Source organism: Lepisosteus platostomus, chromosome 12 (assembly GCF_059453375.1).
Source record: "Lepisosteus platostomus isolate fLepPlt1 chromosome 12, fLepPlt1.hap1, whole genome shotgun sequence".
In the NCBI taxonomy this organism is placed as follows: domain Eukaryota; kingdom Metazoa; phylum Chordata; class Actinopteri; order Semionotiformes; family Lepisosteidae; genus Lepisosteus; species Lepisosteus platostomus.
In genome coordinates, this window is record NC_142622.1 from 16,691,321 (window position 1) to 16,717,168 (window position 25,848).

The 25,848-nt window shown below is 40.5% G+C and overlaps 1 protein-coding gene across 1 annotated transcript in view; it reads left to right on the forward strand.

Annotated features, from left to right (window-relative positions):
- Positions 1 to 25,848, forward strand: part of jarid2a (jumonji and AT-rich interaction domain containing 2a) — a 99,753-nt gene that overhangs the window by 39,872 nt on the left and 34,033 nt on the right. The window contains 4 exon segments of the mRNA XM_088601173.1: positions 11,921 to 12,090; positions 18,167 to 18,190; positions 20,114 to 20,293; positions 24,842 to 25,059. Of these exon segments, the coding sequence (XP_088457299.1) occupies positions 20,137 to 20,293; positions 24,842 to 25,059 (375 nt within the window). The 5' untranslated portion in view covers positions 11,921 to 12,090; positions 18,167 to 18,190; positions 20,114 to 20,136.

Consider the following 25,848-nt stretch of genomic DNA (forward strand, 5'->3'; position numbering starts at 1 on the left):
ATTCTGTTGAGGAGCTCCAGATGCTCTAGAATTATGGAGGTAATAATGGAAACAACTTAAAATACAAGGTTGAATGAACCTTGGCCACTAGCCATTAAAATAACAAATGGGAAGAATGAGATTGGACATGTCTAGTAATCTGGGGGAAAAAGAATAATCTAGGGTAGACACTCACTTGAGAAATCCATGGCCTCTGAGCATATTTCACAAGACTTTTCAGTGTTTAGGATATTGCACAGCCAAGGTGTTTCATGTTATGACACATCTCTCAACAGCATGAGGTGGAGATGACAAATGCCAAACTGGTTTTTGTTGCCACTCTGATGATTTTATTTTTCACTGTAGAACATATAACCCATAGTGCTCCAAGCATCAAGTCCGGCTCTTTAAATTCAGAATAATGGAGTTTTATGCACTTGGAGTGGGAGAAAATCTTACAGGGTCTGGTTGTTTTCAGAAGTAAAGTTCAGTTAAACACCGCTTCAGCTATGTGACCTTCAGCAAGAACAGGAGCAAACCAGTGGTGCAGTTTAACATGTTCCAGGTATGACTGCAAAGCCCTTTTCTGTGGAATTGAACCGGGCCATTGAAACCCTGAAAGCTTGAATTGCTGTCCTCGGATTTTGTACTGTGTGGCCCTGACAGCAGGGACAGATGGCCTGAATGGCTGCCTGTTACCCAGAGACCAGATTTAAGCTGTTGTTCTCCCAGTGCAGGAGGCAGAGCCAGGATCAAGGTGACATGGCCATTTTGGCCTTTAACTGTTTGTAATCTGACGCTTGTCCACCTCCAGTCTTGAATATAGATGTTTTGAAGAGCTCAGGGCTCTGGACTCCTGACACGAAAGGGTTGTGTCTTCAAAGTAGGCACTCTGCTGTTGTACCTGTGAGCCAAGCTACTTTACCCAGACTACACCAGAAAACCCCACTGAAGAAACAGACAGCAGTATTTTCTTATAAATATGACATGTTTTACAACTTTGGACAAATATTCAATTGCAGGGGGCTTTCTGTATAAGATTCTTTTCCACTTGTTAGCATTCCTTCTACTTTACGATATATACAGCATACTACCCACTATAGTGCAAGCTGGGTGGCAAATCATTCAAAAGGACTTTTCGCTGAATTCTTAGTCTCGCTGTGTAAGTAGTTGTCTTAGGGCACAGTGTGAGATGCTAAATTCTAGAAACAGGTGTTAGACGTCAGACCAGAAGGATTTAAAGGAATGCTCAGGTTCATATAGAGTAGTCGCCTTCTCTAGAATTGGTGTAGGTCTCTCACAAGCAGACCTTTCTGTGCTAGCAGCCTACAAGGTGTACAGCCTGGATTTCTTTGACTGTATGTCAAAGTCTTGCGCCAGTGATGCCTCTGCAATAAGGATAACAGGATAACAGCCCTTCCTATTCCAGACTTTTTTGTCATCCAAGTTCACATTGGTTTCAATCTTAAAGTTAATTTATGGTGTATCACCAGGAGCACCATGGATCACACTGGATATTTTGAGCTAGGTTTGGGGCAAAAGGGGCAAAGGCATGTTTGTATGTTATTTCCCTAATATAACAGAGTGAATGATGAAAGGTATCATATGGACTTGCATGTGGCCTTTCTGTGACTTTCAGGATAAATCACCATGCTTACAGTGGGACTGTGCAAGATAGGCTGTTTCACGCAGTTAGAGCAAATGGTAAATTGAGTCCTAAGTCCTAAGCATGACAATACAGCTCATTAACTTCTCTGCTTAAGCAGGTTAAAGCTCAAAAGCTACAGAATTCAGAGCTATTTAGATGTGCATTCTTTTAAAATCATCCCTGACTATGACTATTGTCAATATATCAAGATATCGATTCAGACATCGGTATTACAGTGCTAAGCTGAAGCTTCTGAACATTAAGGGTAATTAGTCTCTGTAGTGTCTTCCATAGTTTGGATTAGTCCTTTCTCAAATATTTGCTTGCAAAGGCATTGGACACTCATCAGTAGTGACTTGATACAAGCGGCCCCTAGTGGTAGTTAACTGGAAAATATCTTTATTATTTTCTAAAGCCATCAAGATTAGGGCAAAGTGTTACTACCTTGTAGCCTTCTCTTCAGAACGCAGAACCGAAATAAGGCTGGGTCTGGACAGAACTGAAATGGGAGACCCAAGTTGCTGCTGTAAATGCTGATGGTAAACCACTAAGTGGCACTCTTTCACGTGGACCAGAATTTGTAGTACCAGCACAGTCTGAGGTGAGACATTAAGTGGAGAGCCCATCTTCCTTTTAGGAAGTGTAGGGGTTAAATTCCACTCCGGGGTTGTACAATCTGATCTACTTAAAGTTCCCCCTTAATCCAATTTCTGAAACAACTTAACGTCTGTACCTTGTGTTGTGTAGTGGTCTGCTGCTGCTCAATGGTGGCCTTGCGTCACATGGGGGGGGTCGAACTTTGGGGGTTGATGAAAATAGTTCCCTCATAAGGCATTCTGGGAATCTTTGGGATGAAAGGCGCTGCATGAACTAGGCAAATCACGGTCATTGTCCCCTTTTTTTCTTCAGTGTAACATTTTGCAACATTTTTATTTTCTTGAAAGCAGTAGCTTGGAAGTTATAAGTGACCTATTGTGGTTCACTCGGGCAAGTGCTGGGGTGCCTTGTACTCTCTGGTTTGTTACTTGCCGAGATAAAACTTCATCGCTGACATGTGGTGCATCTGGAAGTGTTTAGGATTGGAAGAGGATTGCAAGCGGCTGATTATAACGAGATGGCAGCCATCCCCTAACCTGCTCCATTACTTACCCTTTGCACTTTTCAACGTGGAATGCCGGGGATAATTAAAATCAGGCTGTTTCAATTTTCATGCATTTCGTATGCTTTCCATAAGAAGAAACAAGGAACCCTTGATGTTGGAAGAAATGAAGACCATGTCTTGCATATCTAAGTTGCAGCTGGTGTTTGGGAAAAAAAAAATGTAGTGCATCCATCCTCATTGTGTACAGCTGCAAACATCCTGCAACATCTGGGCAGGACAGAAGGTGGCAAAGACCGAGCTGAAATTAATGCAGGTTTCTGTGCATGATGGACTTCAGAACTCGGAGATACAAATGCTTTTATAACAGTTTTCAAAATATCAATTTCTTATTAGTGCAAAACATGGCAAATACCAGTAACCTGTTAAGAGGAACCAATGTCAGCAGTGAGTTCAGTAGAAGCATTTACATGGTACACAGATGACAGCTGAGCAGAATTATAAATTTAAAAGTAAAGCCTTTAGGTTTCAAGTTTTGTGCTAGTTATGAAATTGAGTGTTATAATGACATTTTTCTGTGAAAACGCCGTGGGATATGTATAATTTTAAACACTTTTTTTTTACATCTTAGAAACTGTTGCAGATGTAAATTCTGGAAATGCTTCACAAGATTCCCATGTGTATCAGACCGCAACAGGCCTGAATTCACCTTTTACCTTTTTAAAAGGTTTTATTGTTGTGGAATGCACGCTTTGGTGAGGGATTGGGATGGCTTGAGGGTTGATGTACTTTAACACATCTGTGAATCCTGTGTTGGTAATGGTTATCTCAGACTGCAGGTCCCAAGGCTTGTCAACAGCAAAGGCTGCAATCCAAACATATCTAGTTTCAAACTTATTAGACTACAGACGCCATCTTTTTTTTTTTCTCCTGAATCTGCCCTGTAGCACTGCAGCCCTCTAAATTATTGCCGTTCTGTGAATCTGATGTAGACGTCTGCAGCATATCTATATATATATATAAAAAAAAATTCAGCCAATCAGGAAATTTTGATGCAGTGGAGGACTGAGACCAAGCTCGAAATAAAACATCGATGTGTGCAGTTCCTGCTAGTAGGGCTTTTGTTAAGAGTAGGTGCATCTTTGTGGTTAGCTTGCAGTGTGCGAATTGCTGGAGGGTCTAAAAAAAAAAAAGTGAGCTTCTAGCAAATGGGGTATGTATAGCTTGGGCTGATCGTGTGGGGGATATCGGAACCCGTCTCTATCTTAACTTGGCAGCGCACAGCCAGAACAGAGCTTTGCTTAAGGCTCTTCATTTTAAGCCCAGACTCCCTTGCTTTCAAACACCATTTCTAATAGAAATGTTTTTTAAAAGGGGCTCTCCAAAACAAAGAGATCAAATACGTTTTTTCCAAAGAGAAGAATAGAAGCCTTGCTGTAAATTAATAAGCTTAAAAGCTGTACAGCGCTTACGTCCGAGTTATGATGTTACTTTGTGAAAGTGACCCTAATGGGCATTGATCAGTGAACTAAAGCAGATGGTGCATGTTTTTCCAGAGCTGTAACTTGCTAGTTGTACTCCTTTTCCAATTAGGTTCAGCTTTATAAATGCAATAGCAATCCGGCAATTCACTAGTATCCAAGTATGGGTTTGTTTCCTGCATGTCTTTATCTAATCTCAAAGGCAAATCTGGAAATCAATAGATATTACTTCTGTTCATAACAGGGAGGCTTCAGATTGGTTTTGTGAATATAAGAAGTGTAAAATGTTCTGTTGAATTGGATATGAGCATTTCTACTGATGGCTTTACAGCAAACCTGATTCCCCTGGTCAAGCTCTGATATGGAAAATCTTAAGCAGCTTGTAATAACTTGCAATCTAAGATGCTAATTTGAGCCAGAAAGCTCACATTTTTTCAGATGGAGCTGTTAATTCTTTTCCTACTTTGGTATTCCAATATTCAGGTTCCCCATAAGAAGAGAATTGCTTGTATTGATTCATTTACTTCCACCTTCTTTGGATTTTTTTATCTGCTGGATTCGCAAATTTGTATGGAGGGAAAGGGGCATTTTCTTGGTGGGTAGGTGTTATTGCAGTTAACTTTATGCTGAAGCAAGCAGATTGCGTCTTGCATTGACTCCTTGTTTTGCAATGAGGAGTGTTGGCTGTTCTTATTCAAGAATAGGAGGTATCTGTTTGTAATGCAGGACTCCAGTGTCTCATAGTAAAGATGCTCTAAAGTGGAGTTGAGATGTTTCTTGGTGGGGGAAAATGGTGTGATGCAGTTGAGTGTTTAATAATAATTTGAAATATATATTAACCCTCATTGACCTCAAATGAAGCCGGTGAAGCCCTCAGGTTTATGAGAGGAATGTCCTATTGAATTAATATTTTCTGTTGATACCTAATGAAATGGATAATGCTACACATGTTCCCCTATCCCTTGTGTGTGGTTGTAATTCATTCTTATACTGTATCTAAACTTGTATGGGCATTGTATGTGCATGAAGGAGATACAGATGCCGGAGTTGTACCAATTCTTCTCCCTTTGTCTTTGATAAATGTTGTACTAACAGGCTTGCTATCAAGTACCTGAAATGGTGCATCCCATAGTCTCTAGCTCATTGTTAATGGAGCCCTAATTTCCGCATTGCTGTCCTTGCGGAAGAAAAGCTCTCATTGTGCAATGCCTCCCATCCCGTGTGACAGCTGAAGTTGGCCCACAGTTTCTGTAGTGTCGACTGTGTGCTTCCCTCTTTTGCTCTAAGGTCTTAGAGAGCTGTAGGAACTGGGAAGAGCAGCCTCATCCAGGATCCAAAGCTGTATGGGTACCTAGTTTGCCGCTTTGGTAAGGAGTGATGTCCTCAAGACCCAGCTGTTGAAGAGATGTGAGATGTGCAACAGGATATGTATTGACTGCTGTCTTTCGTCTTGTGCTCGGTGATTTGAGGTTGGGTTATCGTGCTGGGGAAAAAGACAGGATTTTTCTTTCGTTCAGCAGCTGGTTCTCATGCAGCCTCACAAATCCTGAAAAGTCCAGAGCACAGTCTGAACTATAGTAGAGCCTGTGACTCCTAGTGAGTCTGAAAACCTGGGCTGTCACTGGTGGTGGGGGGAAAATGGCTGCTGCTTTTTCTGTACAGATTTATTCCACACTTCTGCAGTTGCTGCTAGTGTTACCCCTGGGACTGCATGTTCTTGCTTTCAGATCTTTTGTTTTTCTTCATCCTTTAAAAATACGTTGTTTAGGACTCATCCGTACAGTAAGCTTTTCTGTACTTGATAGAGCTTTTATGCCATGTCCTTATGGCAAAATTGAAAATTTCAGCTGAAAGAGAAAATACGGTAGCAGTCATCAGACTTGGAAGCTCACCATCTATTTTGACAAATTTGATAGTTGTTACCTTTTATGTTACTTTTGCTATCTTTCTTCAGATGTTCTAGTAACAGCAAAGCTGTAGAGTGACATAAGGTTCATTTCATGAACTGTGGAAACATTGCCACAGTTCCACATTGAGGTGAAACTAAACCTAACTAAACAGTTACTCCTGCCCCCCCCCATTGCTGTACTGCATTTCAAGCTGTAGCTCACAGCAGTTGAATTGTTTTGACCTGCACGACAGCAAACAAACTGGTGGATTAAAATGTCTTGTGGAGTCTTGTTGCCTCTTTAAAATTAGTACATGTTTTTGAGGTAGCCATTATAGTTCCTTCTGTCATAACTAGAGTTTTTCCTACCTAAAAGCTTGGCTTTCTCCTTTAAAAAGGTGATTAAAGTTTCTGGTGCTTCACAGTGGTTAAGCAGAAGCTTCAGAATGACTTCCAGATGAGTCCATCTGCCTAATAAGTGACTGGTCATCTGCATCCCTGCTTGTCTAGACAGGATCTTTTAAACCCTACTTGTGCCCCATTGTTTTATAGGCTTCTTTCTTCTGAGAGGCACATCCAGACCAGTTAAATGTCTTCTTTATTCGATTTTATTGGATGTTTCAAAGATCCCTGCTTAACCTTTTTTCTGTTCTTCAAGCAGCTTATTCTCATTCTCTTCTCACCCTAAGGCTTGTTTTTTCATTTTGGATTTTGAAATCAGCAGCGTTTCATGGCTGGGTTCATGGATATGAACCTTGTGACTGAACACAGGGGAGAAAGAGGAAGTGGCTAGACTGCTCTGCCCCCACCACATGTGAGCCAGTCTGACATGTCACAGGCAGCACTGCCCCCTACCAGAGAATCCGTGCCAGTTAGGGCAGAGACATGTACTTCACTTGCAAGCACCCTGGAGCAGTAAGGGGAAGGCGCCTCCTACACCATGGTGTACCTGGGAACCATACTGACGCATTGTTGTGGTCCAGGGTCCAGTGTGTGCCACCTACTCGTCCATCTACAGCAGCAACCTGATTCTCCTTTTGTGGAATTCAGCAAAGACACCCACACACTCTCAAAATCAAATTAGTGAGGCCCTTTGTTTAAGGTCTTGTTCGGAAGTATGGCACCACAGCGTCATAAGCCATTATACTGGGGCATGGGTTTGGAAATTATTGGTCGACGTATGAGCACAACCTACTGATCCACCACTGCCACTGACGGCAGCACCATGGTCTCCACCCCAGTACTGCCCGGGTCCGGCACTGTTTCACTTCAGTTCAACAAATCAGAAGTGCCCCATGAAGGTTCATGTAAACATGGATTAAAATATGAATTGCTATGATTTCACCAACTTTTTATGGTGAAAATAGGTTTGAAGCCCATTCATGTTATAGCTGATAATGCTCCCAGCTCACCCATCTGACCTGTTTTCCGGGACCTGTGGGTCTTCAGCTTTTCTACTGCGTGATGGTTTTGAATGCCTCTTGCCTGTTTTTCAGGCCCTCTCCCTTGTAGCAAGACATGCCACTTACCGCACATGGATGTGCTGTAGGTATAGTGTAAAAGGGGAACTTGGTTGCTGCGTTGCTTTCCCTTGTTGTGTGAATTTCTAATTTCTCTAATGCTTTTCTCGGATTCAACATCTAAACGCTTGCCAAAGCTGCCCTTAAACCCAGTTGATTTCTGTGAGTTAGTGGGATAGAAAAATAAGACCCAGATGAACTTGTGCAGCATTCCTGCATTGTCAGACGCATATTTAACTTTTGGAATCATGACAGAACACCAATAAACATATCCGGTAACCAAATTACCAATCAATTACCCAGCATGATTTAAATAAATTAATCTTGTTTGTGTGGAAGTATCAATTAGCGAGAAGTGTCTGAAGGGGCATAAAGTACTCATTGTGGAATCGATAAGAAACTAATCTACATTGTCTCAAACCTTAAGGCGCTCTGGAAATGAAAAACATGGCATATTTACCAGTTCAACACTTTCAGTTTTTAATCCATTACAAAATAAACTGTACTGGTGTGGAAAACAATCTCAGAACAGTCAATCATTCCATTTCACAATAAAGAAGACATCTTCATCTTTATTTACTCTATGAATAGGTGCAGTTTTCAATAAAATTCATCTTGTGTTGTAATCTTGCATCTTTGCTTTTAATCTGACAGTGGGTGGAAAACCGCAGTACTTTTTTGTGATACTATGGTGTTGGGAATGTTTTTACTGGCTCTTAGCTTAAGGTGCACTGAGATTTTGAATTGGCTTTGCAGCAGGCCTTCGAAATTGTATCTGCAATTTTTTGTTGTTCTGTAATTGCGGTTGCAAAGGAATTTCTGTCTCGGTAAAACATTCTCAGTTTTAAAATCTTTATAGAATATGCACATAAAGTATAAAATACATTCTGCTAGGAAGTGCACAGAGCTTGTTGAGTTTTTGCAGAGCTGTTTTGTTCTTCAACTGTTCGTGCTGTTTTTATTTCTGTTGGTGACTGTTCTTGATGGTCTTTAGAAAACTGTCCTGTCTATTCATCTGGACATAGTCTTGGAGAAGGAGAATCACAATCTTAATTCTGAAGCAATGCAAGAATGTGGGGGGAATTAATCCCACCCAAGACCCCTCGCGTCTGGGAAAAATTCATCGATATGAGGGAAGCTGATGGTGTGCTGCTGCTTGCCGGTTTCATCCGTGGTCCTGTTTCCTGTCTGTTCTCTCCTGGGCTTTCCCCGGGTCTCTCCAGGGGGGAAGAAAGCGCAGTCCCAGACAGGACTTTTGTTTGGAATCTTCTAGCTAAAATTCCACTGCCATTTGCCATTGCTTCAGATTCACACTGCTCCCTTTAGGACTCCACCGGAACTAATGCAATCTGTCATTAATCTGTACCAACTGGGGCGCGCTGCTCGCAGGGATTCAGTCTGACATTTCGCTGTTGCTGCACAGATAACCACTCTCAGTGGTCGGGGGTTAAGCACGTCACGTGTCCCATATTTCTATATATATGTTTGTGTGCAAATGTAGATCTCGGTGCTTCTGTCGTTCTGATTTATGTATGCACCATCAAACAGCTGTAACAAATAATCCTGCAGAATGCTAGCTGTATTGACCCCTTCAATCTGGAGAGAGGGCAGTGGCTTAAAATGGGGGAGAAAGAGAAGGAATGCAGTGACAAATGTTAAGATGGGTGACACACTGGGGTGAGCTAATCCCATAAACCTCTGTGGTCCCGTGGGTGACCATTAATAATAGCGCTTAAGTCCTTTGTGTTAATTCAGAGAAGTTGACTGAAAAGGTATGTATTCAAAGATGAGATGACGATCCCAAGCTCCCCAGGATGACCCTTAGGTTTTGAAATTTTCTGGGTAAGACCAGTGTCCCAAATACATTTGTTTACCCCACAACCTTTTTTTCGCCTCTGTGTAATCGATGATGAATATCGAAATGTTCCCTTGAAATTTGAGATGTTTTCCTGCGTGCCCAGATTGGCAAATTCGTCTTTTTTTTTTGGTTCTACCCCTTTCCTTTATATAGATTCAGAAGGCTAAAAGGCAGAGTTTAAAATGGAGTTGGATGTTGAAATTTATGGTTGTCAGCTGAATAGCAGCTACCCAGGGAGAATCTTATGTACAGCAGTTGCTTCACATGATCTTGAGACAGAGAATTAATTGCACAGAATTTTAGAGATCTGGACACCATGCAGTGATTGTAGTGGTTTTTATATTTCTTTTATCTTAATTGTGCCGATAATTAATTTTATTTGTTTGATACACGCTGTAAAATATTTTTAGAGGTCCATTAAACTAGTTCATCATACTGCGGACAACCACAGCAGAAGAATATCGCATTTACAGGTCACAGTAAGTTGTAACTCATATTTAGGTAAGATGCAAAATTTGAGGCCTGAGTGAGTCACATCCTCAGTGCTTATCTGTAGATGTACTTGGCTTCAGTTACTTGCCTTATAATTTACTGAACTAATAGTTCAATTAGTAGATAGGTGTACTATCTGCTTAATTAAGTAACATTAACATACAGTATATACTGCCAAGTATCTTGCATGTGTTTCACTGGAAAAACAAACTCTTTGGATGCCAAGTTGTTTCTGCAGCATGGTTACCATGGTTTGTCAGTAGAACCTGATGGAAATAAGTTTCCTGAATTTTGTTAACGAATAAGAGGAATGCACATAGTTAACATTGGCTGTCTAATCTAATTTCACAATATATCTGTGGCTGGAAAAATGCAGTTTATTGTAGCAAAAGGGCAATTCTTTCATAGCCTAGTAGGGTCCCAGAAAACAGAGTCATGCGTCTCTCCTGCTGTTGGGGCTGTTACCAAATTGTAAGTAGGCTGACACCTCACCCAATAAACATTAAATTATGGAGGAGAAACGTGATAATATACCACATCATTATTATGGTTAGATGCCTTGTGCCAACATACAGGAAGGACTTGAAGACTTGTATTATGCATTAGAATGAGAAATCTTAGATCCCAGCAGTACAGAGCCCCATGTTTAAATGTCCAAAATGATGCAATTTCAACTTCAGCAATCCACCGTTATTGAGTGAACTGGAGGAGTGTTTTTTAGTTGTTGCAAGATTTGTAACTTATTTTGATTATGCCATACATATAGCTCATATTGTGGGAGAAAGGAACAAAAGTTAGAAATAGTGTTTAGGTTGGTTAAAGAGCTCAAAATAGCCATGTCTGGAACAGCACCTAGCCTGCTAAGTTAGAGGCTTCTCCACAAGAGGCAGGTCTTATTTAAACTAATCATATCTCAGCCATGCTTGTAGTTGGTATCTATGATTGCTCTGGAATTTAGTTCTTGGTGCTTGGAATAAGGCATATTTTAAATTACTGTTTTTAATTGAAATGTGAGTGTAGTTTGCACAATGTTAATAACATAATTTTACAAAGAAAAGGTCCGTTAAGGCAAAAGAACGCATTTTAGCGATGCTATACAAAACTGGGTTGCGAAAGTGAAAATCTTCCTGTTTTCTCGGACCGTATCAAGGTATTTGTAGGTACTGCAGAACTCATATGCTGGGTAGGTAAAAGGAATGGATGCAGGAAGCTTGTGGAAATTGCACACTGCTCCTCTATAGGTAAAATCACAGAATTTTAGTATTCAGTGCTATTCCTAAGTTGCACAAAAATCTGAAACACTAATAACCGTAAAAACCAAAAGAGAAAGCCCAGTGTGTCTTCAAAAGTTGGCCTTGAAAGACTGTCCACAAATAGTTATGTGTTCAGTGCTCATTGTAGTTGTATCATTCATTGGCCCAAACTGAGGTCTTGACAGAATTTAATAGAGGATTTAATTACATTTTATAGACTCTGTTAGAATCAGAAGTTGACAATATGCTGACAACAGCCAGCGGTGTCTGATATGCAAGTGTTTTACCAATGAATGTAATGCCTAAAATTTGTTTCTTCCTCCATTTATTTAAGAAAAACTTAAAAGCCTGTTCAACTAACATTTATTGGAACAAAAATAATAGAGGAAAGGTGTTTGACAGATGAATTTGGATAGGAGAATACAGAAGTAGTATTTCTCCTTTCACTTCAGGCTGATCAGACGCATATTAAAATTTCAAATGAGGGAAATAAAAAGGGAGCATTTTGTACAGAATTTACAATGTTGAACCGTATGGGGAAGGGGGAATTTTAGTTTGGTTTGTAGATTTCACTCCAGGTATTGACAGTATTGTGTAGCAAGACTCTTTCTGACTCCATAAATACCTATTCAGTTTTGTGTTTCAAATCTGTTTTTATTATGACTCTTCATGTGGTCTTCTTCACTGTCTTGTTCTTTACAGGCCTAGGCTGCAAGCACAAAGGAAATTCGCGCAGTCTCAGCCCAACTCGCCCAGCACAACCCCTGTCAAGGTTGTGGAGCCACCGTTACCCCCTCCAGCATCTCAGATCACTGACCTCTCCAAGCGCAAGCCCAAGACTGAGGACTTTCTGACCTTTCTCTGTCTCCGAGGTAGGACTTTGCAGGAAAGACCTGCTGAGTGCTGTTTGTCTGTTGCTACACAGTGATTATTATGTCTACTGTATTTTGTATAGTTCTATAATACTGTTCTAGTTATTATAACAATGCCAAACTTTGAGTTAGATTTGTATAGTATGATGCCATGTAGGGTGTGCGTGTGAGGGGTGTGTCATTTTAGATACGTTTTGCATTTTGAATAAACAAAGGTTTATTCCACGCTGAAAAGAGAAGAAAAGAAACAATGTTTTGGTGTGCACAACCGTAGAAGGCTCCACAGCCGAAACATTGTTTCTTTTCTTCTTTCTTCAGCGTGGAATAAACCTTTACTTGCGGCCTATGCGTGCTGATATAGCACCCTACGTGAACTACATTTTGATTTATGTTTGGATTAATTTACTGTTAAGGGATATCTGATTTTGAGCAGATTTGTCAGTTATAAAAAATGGAAAAAAATGAAATATGCACTTCAAGAATCCTAAATCGCAGCACATTTAGTTTTAAATAAACTTATCTGTTAGATACAGCAAATGAGAGAATTGATCTCGGAGGTACGAGTAGAATTTCCTCTACTTGGTCTGTTGCTTCCTGGCTCATCTACTGTGGGGAAGAGGTGGAAAGGGCTGCTACATATCCACTGGATTCAGCGAAACTGAATAGACTTACTGAAACTCCGAGGGTATACAGTACTTTCATTGTTCAGCCTGAAATCTGCCAGAAGAGTCTGAAGAATTAGGACTTAATTATGCTTTTAAAAAGAAACGTTATTGTCCTTGCCATGTTTGTTCAGCTGGTGGAATTGTTTAAACGAAATCACAAGGGACAGAGAGGCCGGTCTCAGGTCAATTAACCAATATCAACTTATAAATAAAGCCATACTTGCTGATCACACTGCAAGGGCTTGTAAACTATAACTGCTGATGTACTATAACTGATGGAATCGCCTGTTTAGAGCAGTGTGGCAAGAAAAATAAGTACCAGGCCCTGGTTGCCAGCCCTATCGCTGGGTTCTTACAAACCACTGTGTAATTTTAGACAATCATTTTATGATGTTTTTTGAGTTGAGGGAAGCTGCACAGGACGTTAAGAGAGACAAGCCTTCTTTTATCCTCATTTTAAGTACTGTTGTAAATTGTTGGTGTTCTCTGAAAAAGATCACCCCGGGAGTTGATCAAGCAAACTTCTGCGTAGCTTCTATCGGTGGCCAGATTGTTGACAATTTCTTATCACCTTTAATAATCTTAATACGATCATCATCACGCACAGGGTCTGAGTACAGAGCTCTCACAGAAGCACAGATTCTGAGTAAAAGCAGTCCTCAGATAGTCTGCTTTATGATCTGGTAACAATATAAATGGGTTTTCATCTGTTCTCCAGATACTGCCTCTTTAAAAAAAATAGTGACTTTTGTTTAACTGGAAATCAGTTATCACATGAAAACTGAATTTAAACGCAGGTTCAATATTCTGATAAACACTGTACTTGTTTATCTCAATCCCTGTAGATCGAGAGACAGAAGTAAAGTTTTATTTACAGGGGGGGGAAGGCATTGTTTTTATCAGATTTCTTTTTTTATTTGCAGTCAGAATGTCCTGAACATGCCAGTTAAGATATGCTTGCTGAGCATTTCCTCACAAAACAATTTATGGACCTGAGGTTACAGGAAATGTTCACATGTAATGTTTTCCCAAATTATGTGACTGTTTGGTGGACGGTTTTAGGGAGCTGTAGGCGACAGTATGGACGTGTTACTCCTGCAGTTTGAAAGCCGTTTCCCTTATTATTAAGGAACAACAGAGCCCTTGTGTAAGTTCACTTTACAAGCAGGCAAGGCTCCTGAGAGGCAGTGTGCATGTGATGTCTTCTGGTGCTCAAAATGATGCAGGCAGCACAGTGTTACACGTGTGTACACATACACATGAGCACGAACAATGGTGAATCTGTGGTGATAGCCGAAAAAAGTCTCGGCTTTGGAGGAAAAAAAAACACTTTTTAATTTGCTTTTCCAGAGACATAGATCACATGTCTTTTTTTTTACTTTGCAAATAATCACAAGGGAACAAGATGGCACACAAAAGCCTAGGAAGTTGAAAGAAAGATGGCTGTTACATAGTCACAAACCTAATATTTTCTATGAACAATGACAGGCAGTCTTTCACTTTCACCATTTAAAAAACCTATTTGATTTAGGCATGGGCTTGTGTATTTGCTGTATTTCCCTGGGTCTTTTGAAACATGCGGTTTATAACATTTGTTGTACCACTTCTGTACTATAGCATAGGGTGGATTACAGAACTGGGCCAGGGTTGCTCCCTTTTTTTATAAAACCTCAAGTCTAATTATACTTAGAAATAAAAACAGCTCATTTTCCAAATTGTGATAAAAGACTCAGTCCCTTAAGGAGCTATTGTTTGAATGTTCTTTCTTGTGGTTTGTTTCATTCTCCTGATGTTGAAGGCTGTGGAATATAAACTCCATTCAACTAACCTCCATTCTATCATCTGAGCACCAGAATTATTTATAGATAATGTCCCCCAACGGAGAGCAGGCACATTTTTTCCCCTGATCTCACGCAGCCTTAATGGAATTTTCGTCCATGGGTTTTGTTCTTTTTATTTGGAACCGTTTCATGTGAACTGGCTTGGGCAGCATAATATCGCTGCTGGCTGGGACCTGGGGAGGCATGTACAGCTGACCTCAGCATGGCTAGAGGTGTGTGGACAGAAGAGGGCAGTGTTTTATGTTCAGCTTTTCATGTTTCAAAGGGTCTGCTGCCTTTGATTTTCTCCCTAAAGGTCATGTAGATGGGCATTGAATTCACTGGTTCTCTCCTGTGTGGGTGTCTGTTTACTATCATTTGGCCTGTGTTATGCCCTTTTTAAAAAGGAAAAAAAGGTTTCCTGTCCCAAACACTGGAACTTACATGCACCTCTTTTTTTTTTACCACAGTTTCTAAAAACGATCCAGGTAAGTACCTAAATGATAGAGTGGGACTCGTTGACTAAGCCTATTGTGGCTTATTTTTATCTGCCATGATACCCAAAAATGGCTCAGTCAGAGTCACACTATGGCATAATGCCGAGGGCTGCTCGTGAGAAATTGTAAGTTCAGAGTGAAAACTGTTAAAAACCTCCACAACAAATGATTTCTTTCCCCCTTCCCTGTCAGTCTGTACTAGACTTGACATCACAACAATTACTTATCTCAACCTGACCTCTTGCCATGGTGTTTCCCACAAGTCTGTAAGCTGTGACTTAAATACCAAGTTTTTTTCCCGGTTTTTGAAAACCTATCTTCGATTCCCTCAAAGTGGGTAACTTTGTGAGCAACAACCGGATTACTAACGGGGGGGGAAAAGCCCAATGTTTGTTGCCCTGGATCAGTCTACTTCTTGTTTCTTGGAGCCAAGGAAGAAATGTCTCCCAGAGGGGTTGAAAGTAGACGAAAACAGTGTTGGTCCCTCTAACATCCCCTGGCTGCTAGTTGCAGAGCTGGTTTCATGGTCTTCTGCGGTAGAATGGGTTTTAAGGAACGCAGGGTGTGTTCTAGGAGGGGAGTTTTGGTTTCGTTTAAACTCGGAAGGTGCTGTGCTGTCTGCCAGCAAAGCCCCACTGCCATTGTTGCATTCTGAGCTTGTTTCAATGGGAATGTCTTGAAGCCAGTTACAAAGTGGCTGATTTAAACTCAATTAAACTAGCACAAGAGCTCTTACAGGCAAGGAACAGGCTGATTAAATTTGTCTGACTCCCTGGCTGAGGGCAGCCAGGGTTAATGGATTTGCAGAAATTCTAAAATGTTAGAGGAGTCCTCACAGGCTCTGGGATTTTCTTAAATTCAATTCCTCACTTTGCATCGTTGTTACTGCAAGCACTCTGTTATTGGCTGTACTGATAACCAAACCAGCCACGTGATTGGTGGGACAATGGACAGGAGTTGTCAGTCCTGGAGCCCCACTCCCCTGCTGGTTTTTCACTGCAGCCCATCTTAATGACCGAATTAAAGCCTTAATTGGTCTGACACGTTATTTGATTGGAATAGTTACAATTACTTTTCTACTCCGAGGTTTGCGATGTTTTTACTCATCAAATTCAGTAGTTAAAAGGTGACCTCCAACATGTTTAAGTACTGCAAAATAGTAGTATTATTAACTCAGTTAAGGGTTCAATTGTGTAGTGAGAGACTAGCTGCAACAAAAACTAGCATGTTTGTAGCCTCCAGGTTTTTATATTTAAAACCTAATGGCTCCTAACTTAAAATCTTTGTTAGGAATTGATTTCCCTTTCCCAACTAGTTGGGTTGAGTAATATTAATGGATTCCAAGCTCAATTAAAGACAGTAATTCTCAGCATGCTTCTCATCATGTTGAACAGTAGAGCTGCAGTGCTCATCTGAGGCAGTGATGCACATGGCTTCAAACAGCAGCCTGTTCCCACAGGTGCTCGGCAGGGGCAGCAACGCTGGTATTCCTGCCACCAGGGGTCTGTTCCCTTACTTCAGACCAACAGCACCACGGCTTCACCAGGCTGTTGGTTTTGCCCCGATAGATACAAGAACCTTTTCTCTGCCTGCCGTGGTCTGTAACATGCTTTTAGGTCTGGCTGGTGGAGGGTTTGAGGGTTTGCTGGTCTAACCCATAGAAGGGCAAGTATGACACTTGGTAAAAATGGGAGCACAAATCAGTGTGATCTTAATGCCATTTGGAATCTCTGTAGTGAGTGAGACATTAGGGACAATTTTATGCCATTAAGATTTACAAGGGGTTAACTGGCAGTTTTTTTAAAGTGTTACCCTTTTGGCTTGACTAGAGCTGACAGGCCCTGCTCTCATTGAGCCAGATGCTTTGTTGCGAGTCAGCCTGTATCACTGTCATAAATCCCCCTCAATATTCCTGGTGAAAGGAGGGTGGATTATGAGATGCCATGAACTAGCAAGCCTGTCAAATTATTTTTCACTCAGGTTCTCCTGGGGCCTGCAATAAACAAATCGGAAAGAACTGGAGCCTTATTTTGGGTCTGAAACATTTATAGGACTTGACTGCTGGGCAGTTCTAGGTTCCAAACCTTGACGTGTTTCCCAACAAAACAAACAGCCCAGCTCTTTTGCACAGTAGCTTTAAACAAGCGCCACAAGAGAGACGAACGCATTCTGTTTTACCAGCCTGTCGCCATAGTAATGACTGGTGCGGTGCCTATTTTGTATTGCCCTTTGACCTTTTCTGCACTACTTGCGAACCTTCCCCATGATGTAAGTGAAGTAATTTTCTCAATTAGAATTTTTTAATTGTGAATAGATGTGTGAACAATTGGATTTGAAGTTTCTTGTCTGAGAACTTAACTTACTGTCCTCTTTTGTCTTGTCCATCCTATCCGAACTATAAATATTCAAATAACATGAACAGGCAGCAGAATTGAATAATGGTGCATTTTACAGAAGAACACTGATCTTCAGTGATGTTTGGGTGATTTGGATAAACTTTTGACATTTACCATACCACTAATGCTATGGAGCAGTATCTTACATTAGAAGTTCTAAGCTTTGCCATGTTTAAATTTAGTGAAGAAATGTTTGCTTTGCTTTAGTGCCTTCTGCTCCTGCAATGATGACAGTGGTAGTCATTAATCAAATTGCTGGGACTTTGGTGTGGTGTATTATGAATAAGTGTCAGGATTGTCTTATTGTCTTTGAGTTTGGCACTACGGACTGCTGTGCTCACAAAAGGAGGGTAATTCTTATTTATTTTTTATTTGTGTAAAAATGGGCTTCATTGTAAAACTGTGATCCACGAAGCTAGGTGTCAGACTTTCAGTAAACATCTTGGCTTGCCATTTTCAGCAGGAAAGCAGTCGTTGTTGACATTAACTTCAATGCTCAGAAGCCTAACCTGTGCGTTTTTTCTCATGTTTACAATGGTGCTTCAGTAAAATTATTTACAGAAGTTATCCATTAAATGTCATGAATGTCATCTAGTATTTGACATGCATAGACACTGAGCAATTTCAATGACCATTTCTGAGTTCTGTCCTTGTTAATCATGAATCTAATTCTAGTTCTACTGTACATTTAATTACAGGCTACTCTACCTGGCACTATGAAGGTTAGTTGCCTTTATAAACTTTTACATAGTGCTTAGATTAGACATTAGATCTCTAACTGCATATTAAAGTAGTAGAAATTAACATTTTCGCATCTTTTTTTGTGAAGACCAGCAGCTTGCTTAGTTATGTCTAATCTCATGTGAGGTACCTTTTAATAAACATTTGTAGTTAGTAGTGACTCAGAATTGGTATATAGCGGTACATAATGTTTTTTAGTTTTAAAACATGTAGTTTCTTAGTTTTTGAGATCCATAATTGTAATACAGGAAGAAGGCAATTATAGACTGGATATCTGGTTTCAAAACAGTCTTCGGAATATCTGTGCAGCAATAAAATAACACCAGTTAACGAAGGCCAAGAAGTGTTATTTAAGCATGTTTCAGAGAGAGCTAGTGCACTAGTGTTTGCACTTTCACAGGTTGATACAGGTCTTCACAGAGCCTCAGAAATGATTATGACCACTAACTCACACTTTTGATTGGACAAGTTGGCGGCTCATGAAGTGAGGCATAGTCTTTTAAAGGGATATCCCAATGGTCTTGTGTTATAACATACATGAGCCAGTCAGATATCACTTATGATAGGGAGGAACTGTTGAACTCCGTTACAAAATAAAATGCTCTTTGTCTTGTGGTTTGTACATTGCTTATAGCACTGGTCACTGATAATGAGGTTTTCTTTTCAATCGCAATCATTTAGTCACAGAAAACACTTAGAGGGAGAAGTCTGACTTGCAAGCAGAACCAGATCAAAACCCAAGTCACAGCTGTTGCTTATATAGAAGTGTTAGATTGTTTTCCTGAAGGTGTAATGGTTGTTGTTGTATGGAGAATGTGGGTGTGTATAACAGGGTTTCCACCACAGCTGATGAATTAAATGTTCTCCCCAAGAAAGGACAGCTGATCTCTCCTTTAACCCCAAAGACATTATTCCATGAAGAATGAAGTAACGTGTAAATGCTTTTACATTTCGATTGGATGTTTAACACTAATTTGATTATCCCAAGCATCAACACCTGTGGGTATAAAATGAAATATAGAAAAGTTCAAAAAGAAATTGAATGAATTGCCTAGGGCAGTTGCTTAGTGTTATATCTACATTCTTAGTTAATCCTGTTGAAAAGACTGCACTTCAAGACCCCAACTGCATGATGAAACATTGTCATATATAGCTATTCATTGCGGTCATAAAGATTTTTGCGCAGTTTATTGGCTAATGTATTAAAATGAATAACATTTTGCTAAACTATATGCATGATACCACTTTGAAGTTTAAAGTTCCACCTCTAGCAAAGGTATTTAAGATGCAGGGTTCTAACATCTGTCTACAGCAGAGTTTCAAAGTAAGTCTTTAAAATTGTACTTTTCCTGTGGTGGTGTTGTGCTATCTATTTGGTCTGATCTTCCACACTGTGTGTGGATCTTACTTCCAGGAACCTTTCTTCATATGTATAAAGTCAGTTGGGAAGTGGGCACTCATATGGGTAGAGCTTAAAAATGAAATAAAGTAACTCTAGAACAGCAGTTTTCCCATTCGATTTTACTGCCTTCTTTCTTAATTAGTTAGCATCTGTTTGCAATATTACTTGACATTTCTTGTCTAATATATTTAATTTACAGGGCTTATTTTCAAAGCTCCTGTTGATACAAGGCATGTGTTAATAAAGTGAATGTTTAATAGCGTAAATCAGCAGAGCCTGCCATAAAATGAGTGTAGCATACAAAGGCATAGCAATTTAGTGACTTAAAAGGTCTTTGATTAAGAAAATAAATCACACATTTAGGACTAAGAAATGCACTTTTGAAGGCATGTGGAGATTTATGGACTTACAGTTCTGAAGGGTTGTCGGTAGAAAGCAAAAAATGGTGCGTGGATTGTTGCCGCTACTGTCAGTTACAGTCTTGCTTGTCCTCCTCTCTCAGGCTCGCCTGCGTTGCCTAGCAATATGGCGTATTTTGGAAGCTCTCAAGATGAAGAGGATCTGGAAGAGGAGGAGGAGGATTATGAGGATGTGAAACCAGCTGCCAGTGTAGCATCTACGTCCTGCCACTCTACTCCCAGGAAGAGCAAACTACAGGGCAAGCATGCCCACAACGGACACGGTATGATGGGGTTCCTGTCTGCCGCGAGACTGTCTTCAGGGTTGTTGTTTTTTTTTTGTTTTGCATTGCGGTAGGGTGTGGGAATTCCTGCTGCAAAAAAAATTCCTGTTGCACCAGCGCGTCCAGTAAATTTCTGATTAACGTTATTAAGTTGAAATATTGTCATTTAAAAAAAAATGATTTGCTCCCACCCCAATGGTGAGCGCCCTGCTCAGACGAATGGTAAAATCACAACTCTGGCTGAGTGGGTAGTGTCATCTCTTCAGTTCAGCTACGCAGACTGAACATGCCGTACTCATCTTCGTTGTTTAAATCGACAAAGTTTTGCAAAACATGGCTGTCCTCATTAGTTTCAGCTGATTTAACTTTTTTTTTCCTGCAGGAACACATCACCCTGCTGCAGCATAGTCCGTGGGAATATTAAATCTGAGCGTCGTTTTAAACAACGTGTCCTTGACTTAATTTGTAGACTTGCTGTGCCAGATTTCTTTTTCCTGATCTCATCAGGGGAGTAAACCATGTCGCTGATGGACTTGTCAGCCTCAAAGTCTTTTGAAGTATTGTCCGCCTTAGCGTCGGAAGTGAATGAGAAATAAAGTGTGAAGTAACTGAGCAACTGCTATAAAATTCTTGCATTTTTTTCTTACAGCGTTTAAAGGTTAAGGATTTCCTTCCAGGCCATCTTTGGGCAATCTGCCCATGCACTTCATTTACTGTGGAGATGGCAGCATGCCCATAAGTGAAAAAAGGACCAGGGTCTGATAGAGAATTTATTCACACCTCTACAGTTGGAATTGCCCCACTGTTTATTAGGCTGTAATGAGTAAACTAGAGCTTGGTGTGAGTATTGGTTAGAAACTCCATTATTGGTGTCTCACTTTGGGTGAGAAGTTGTGAAAGCAGGGCTAGAACAACTGTGTCTGACTCAAGTTCCTAACCAGAACTGTGAGAAAAAAATATGGTTGGTGTGCTGGTACAGGAGTTAATTGGTTGAACTCATAAGGTAAGCTGGGCTTGTTCTCGACTCTCAAGCCTGTCACAAGTGACGATGTTCCACTTAAATTTTCCCCAACTTGCAAAACTGTGTGTTGTACAAACAGAAGGAACTGCTACTTAAAAACAATGCCAAGAACTGTCACCAAGCTCCCCCTTGCTTTCCAGGCTGTTTAGGAGTTCTTTTAATTTACAATGTCTTCTGGTTACGTCAAGGGCTGCTGTTGCCAGTGGAGTGCAGGATAGCTCTTTCAGTCGTGTTGTGTCTAGTCTCAGAGCATAAGCACCACACTAGCTGTCTTCTCTCACTGCCTGCAGTGATGATCTGGATGAGGATCAAGTTTAACAAGCTCTGCTATTTTTAGTTGAAGTTGGCAAATTCTGGTTTCATAGTCCACTGAGGTAGAACTGTATGCTTTAATACCACATTGCTTATTTTGTTTGCAGTGGAGCAGTGCATTACAAGCAGTGTTGGGTTGGCCTTCATTGATGGTAAAGATTTCCCAGACCTTAATCATCATTTCGTTTTCTTTTCTGCATTGCTCATATTTAAAAAATGAATCTAACTACATGCTATCGGATGCAAATATTAATAGCAGAAGCATGGTGGTTTGTATTCTAATCATCATCAGATTTTGATATAGCATGTTTTATGTGGAAATTGTGGTACAGGTTGTCTGTCGTCCCATTGTGTCACGTGTTTAATTATTTTAATCTGAGACTGCCGAGAGACTTACACAAGTGTTGGGAAAGTTAATTTGAAAATTAGTTGTATATTACTTATCTATTGGGTTACATTTTAAAATGAAACAATCTGGGGATTTAAAAAAAAAAGTTATCAGTTACATTGGTTTGTAGTGTGTGTGTATCAATGTTGTAACGTAATACATACCCTTTCTTTACACCAGTGAAAGACACTTAGATTCCTAAGGACTTGTAATGACTATCCCTCTAATAAAGTAGCTCCCTGCTTGCTATATCGATATGTGCAATTTTCAGCCAGGAATACATTTTTTTTCCTTAAATAAATATTCTTGTGTTTGATACAGGAAACTATTAAGCCAGTTTTCCCAACAAGAATTTTGTCATAACATTGATGTCAAATTGTTTTTATGAGATTTGAGAAAGCCTTCTACCCCTGAAGGTAAAAAACAGATGTCTGAATCTGATAACAGACTTTTAAGGGGCCTGTTTATTTGTGCATATTGCTTATTAAAACCAAGGAACTCATCTTGGACCAGACTGTATTTGGACACTTTATACAAACTACTCAGAAACCGTAACATCAGCTCGCTTGCCAATGGCTTCATTGTTTTACAAACTGTATCTAAATTTTTTTAATGCAAGATATCGGATGTCAAAATACACATTTTAAAGCCCATGAACTTCTCACTCGTTTTCATTTGTTTATTTTTCCACAACATATACCAATTATATCACCATGGCATCAATTCAGAATTGACTGAAAACAGAAGACTCGTGACTGCTTTCCCTCTTGATTTATTTAAAGTTTACCAGTAGCTGAACTCCTTAGAAAAGTGTTAAATATCTGAAAGAAAAAAAATATTTTATTTTCTAAAGCATTTTTCAATGAAAGCATTAGTCTGTAATGAATTGAATGTGAGATTTTGATCAGAACTGCTTACTACATCTCACTTGAAATGTGTGCATTCAACAGATTTAAGAAAGTTTTGCTTGAAATTGTACTGGAAGATACTGCTATTGTACTTTTAAGCACAATTTCAAAACCAAAGTGCAGAAGCTACATAAATGTAAATGTATTCTGTGAATTATGTCCTGTGGTAGCACTTTTTTGAGAGGTACCTGAAGTGAAAAGAGAAAACATCTCTCCATATTTATTGCAGCCATAGCCTGCTGCAGAATCCTTCAAGTTTAGCAATACTGCCTTTTCTTAATTCACACTAACTGTTCCCTAGTGTCCTACTGACAGATGCTATAGTTCCCACTGGTTTCCATGACTTCAGATATATTGACTTTGCATGAATAGTTGTGAACTGGTTGAACTTTTCGGCAGGTATAAGAGACTATAGAGGAAATCTACACTACTGTCATGTCCCAGCTCAGAATAGCTTTCCCCAGATCAGCTTCAAATGTGACCACACAGCGGAGATGTGATGCTCCCCTGTGCCGAGTGTGCAGCTGCCCTGGATTCAGATTACACGTCCCAACGTAGATACATGACCTCTCAAGAGTGGGTTCCTGGGCTCACCTTTCCAGGACACAGAGCTCCAGCAGCTGACCTCACACCCCAAGTCTTAAGCTGGACCTCACACCGAGGGGGAAACACCCCAAGCTGAGTGTGCAGGTGCAGGAGGACGCTGGCCGAGATTCATTAGACACCCAGCGCTGCGAGTCAGCTGGAATAGAGTGAGCTTGTGGGCTTGTTATCCAGGATTGTTCAGAACTGGCTTTATTCCAGCCTGTGTTTGTTGATTAAGCTGGGACAGGACAGGGGGTTCAGAGCAAGGAGGTCCTTCCATCTCATTGACCAGCTGCCATTTTGAAACAAACTTGTCTCTCCTCCCCCCAAAAAAAGATCTTGTCCTTGCAAATGGTCCACCCAAACAATTCCTGCTGATCCTTCAGCTAAATATGCTGCTTAAGACACGCGAGCTGCGGGTTTCTGAACACCAGTTCCAGTGTAGCGCCGCGCAAGGATTTCAATGGGTCCAAGGGAGTCAGAAGCCAGTTTACTTCCGACTTCACTCTTAAAACTTTGTTAAAAGGCATTGGATGCCAAATGGAGGGGAAAAAAAAGATGTCAAACCACTTTGCTAACGAGTGTGAAATTGGAATGTTTCCCAAATGTACTAAGCACCTTAGTTTCTCCTACCTCACCACAAATTAACTTTTAAAACGGATGGTTTGTAAAATAAGTCACAATGAGAGAGGTAGCTCCAGGGAATTGTTCTGTAAAAGTCCCTTGTTTTAATCTGCCTTGATCAAGTGTTTTTGGGGCAGCTGCTGTTCTGCCAGCATCATGACGAGCACTTAGACATGCTGCAAACAGCAACCCCAAATCACGAACCCTTTTACAAAGTACACTTTGAGGTCTAAAATAATTGAAAAGAAATTGGTTGTACACATCAGGTTCTGGAATTGGTTAGCAACATGGGCCAAAACCCCTGTTATCCTCTATAAACCCTGCGGTGTTTTTCCATTTCAAGCATGTACCGTGCACGTGAAATGAAACTCAACATTTCTATGATCGACGTAAAAAAATCTGGATGATCTCTATCCATTTTTCATTAGTTTATCCTCAACGGTTATAAGCCCGGTCTTGTCCCAAGTGGTTAGTAATGTTGTCTGTCAGAATGTTCTTGCTAATCATTCACAGTTGATGCTATTCAGGGGAAGACCAGTGAGTTCAGTCACAAGCCCTCTTTGCTGACTTGCCTTCGCAATCTTTTTCTTTTGTAACTTGTTGCGTTTTTTTTGTCAGCAGGGAGAGCATTTGATCTCAGGTGCTGCTTTGTTTTCACAACTGCTGTAGAGCCTAATTGCCTCTCCCCTCCCCGCTCTCTCCTCCTGCAGTTTTCAATGGACAAAGCAAACCGTCACGGGAGAAAGAATCCACTCACAAACACAAAGGCAAGGAGGCCACGCCGGGGAAGGAGAGGAGTGACAAGGCCGAGGGGCGCCGGGACCAGGCCTCCTCCAGTGCAGCTGCTAACCACACAGGGCCTTCACTCAAGGGCCTGGCAACCAACGGCCTCTCTCACAGCAGAACGGCTCAGGAGCTTCGTAAGCAGGTGAGGGCATCTCAATTCCCCAGGCAACACAAGAAAGTGAAATGAAAAACAAGTGGAGAAAGTGGATTGTGTGATGCTGGCACCGTTGCTTGAGGGAACAAAACCAAAAAAGTCACAAAGGCGCCTGGGTCAGGGTTTAAGAAGACAACTGGTGGTGATCAAGACCTGCCAGTGTGCAGTTTCCCCAATGATGTGTTTGTAGTCTGCCTGTTAATGTTGAGACAGAATAATCCCACACAGAAAAAAAATGGGTGGTATGTACCCAAAGGTAAGAGCACAGTGGAGAAAATTGTCTGGCTTAATGAAATCTTCCCAGCTTACCATTTCCAAAAAATTGTAGGGCTTCTTGGGAAAAGAACACTAATTTAGCAATAGTTCAGTATATTTAGACTATACTAGATAGTATACCTGGTGCAGGAAATCATTTTGCTTTAATTCAAAATCCAGCAATACATGATGATGCTTTTTCATCCTGCGGTCAAAAACTGTTGTGGAAACTCCTGGTCTGTGGTCTCTAATTTGAAGAGAAGTCTTGCTTATGTTTTTCTCTTTTTTAGCAGTGAATTACATCAAGGCTTAATTAAGCTTTCAGCTATTAAAGAGGAACTGCAGTCCCAATTTCTCAGACCAGTTATTAAATCTCGGTAACAAAATAAATCAGTTGACTATTTTGCCAAATTTTACAAATTCCAAATAAAACACAAAAAACTTGGTATTGGAGAGCGAGAATTAGTGAGAATTGCAATGTGAAGTAGCCCTTCCTGTTCACTAGTCTCTGTACTGAGTAAT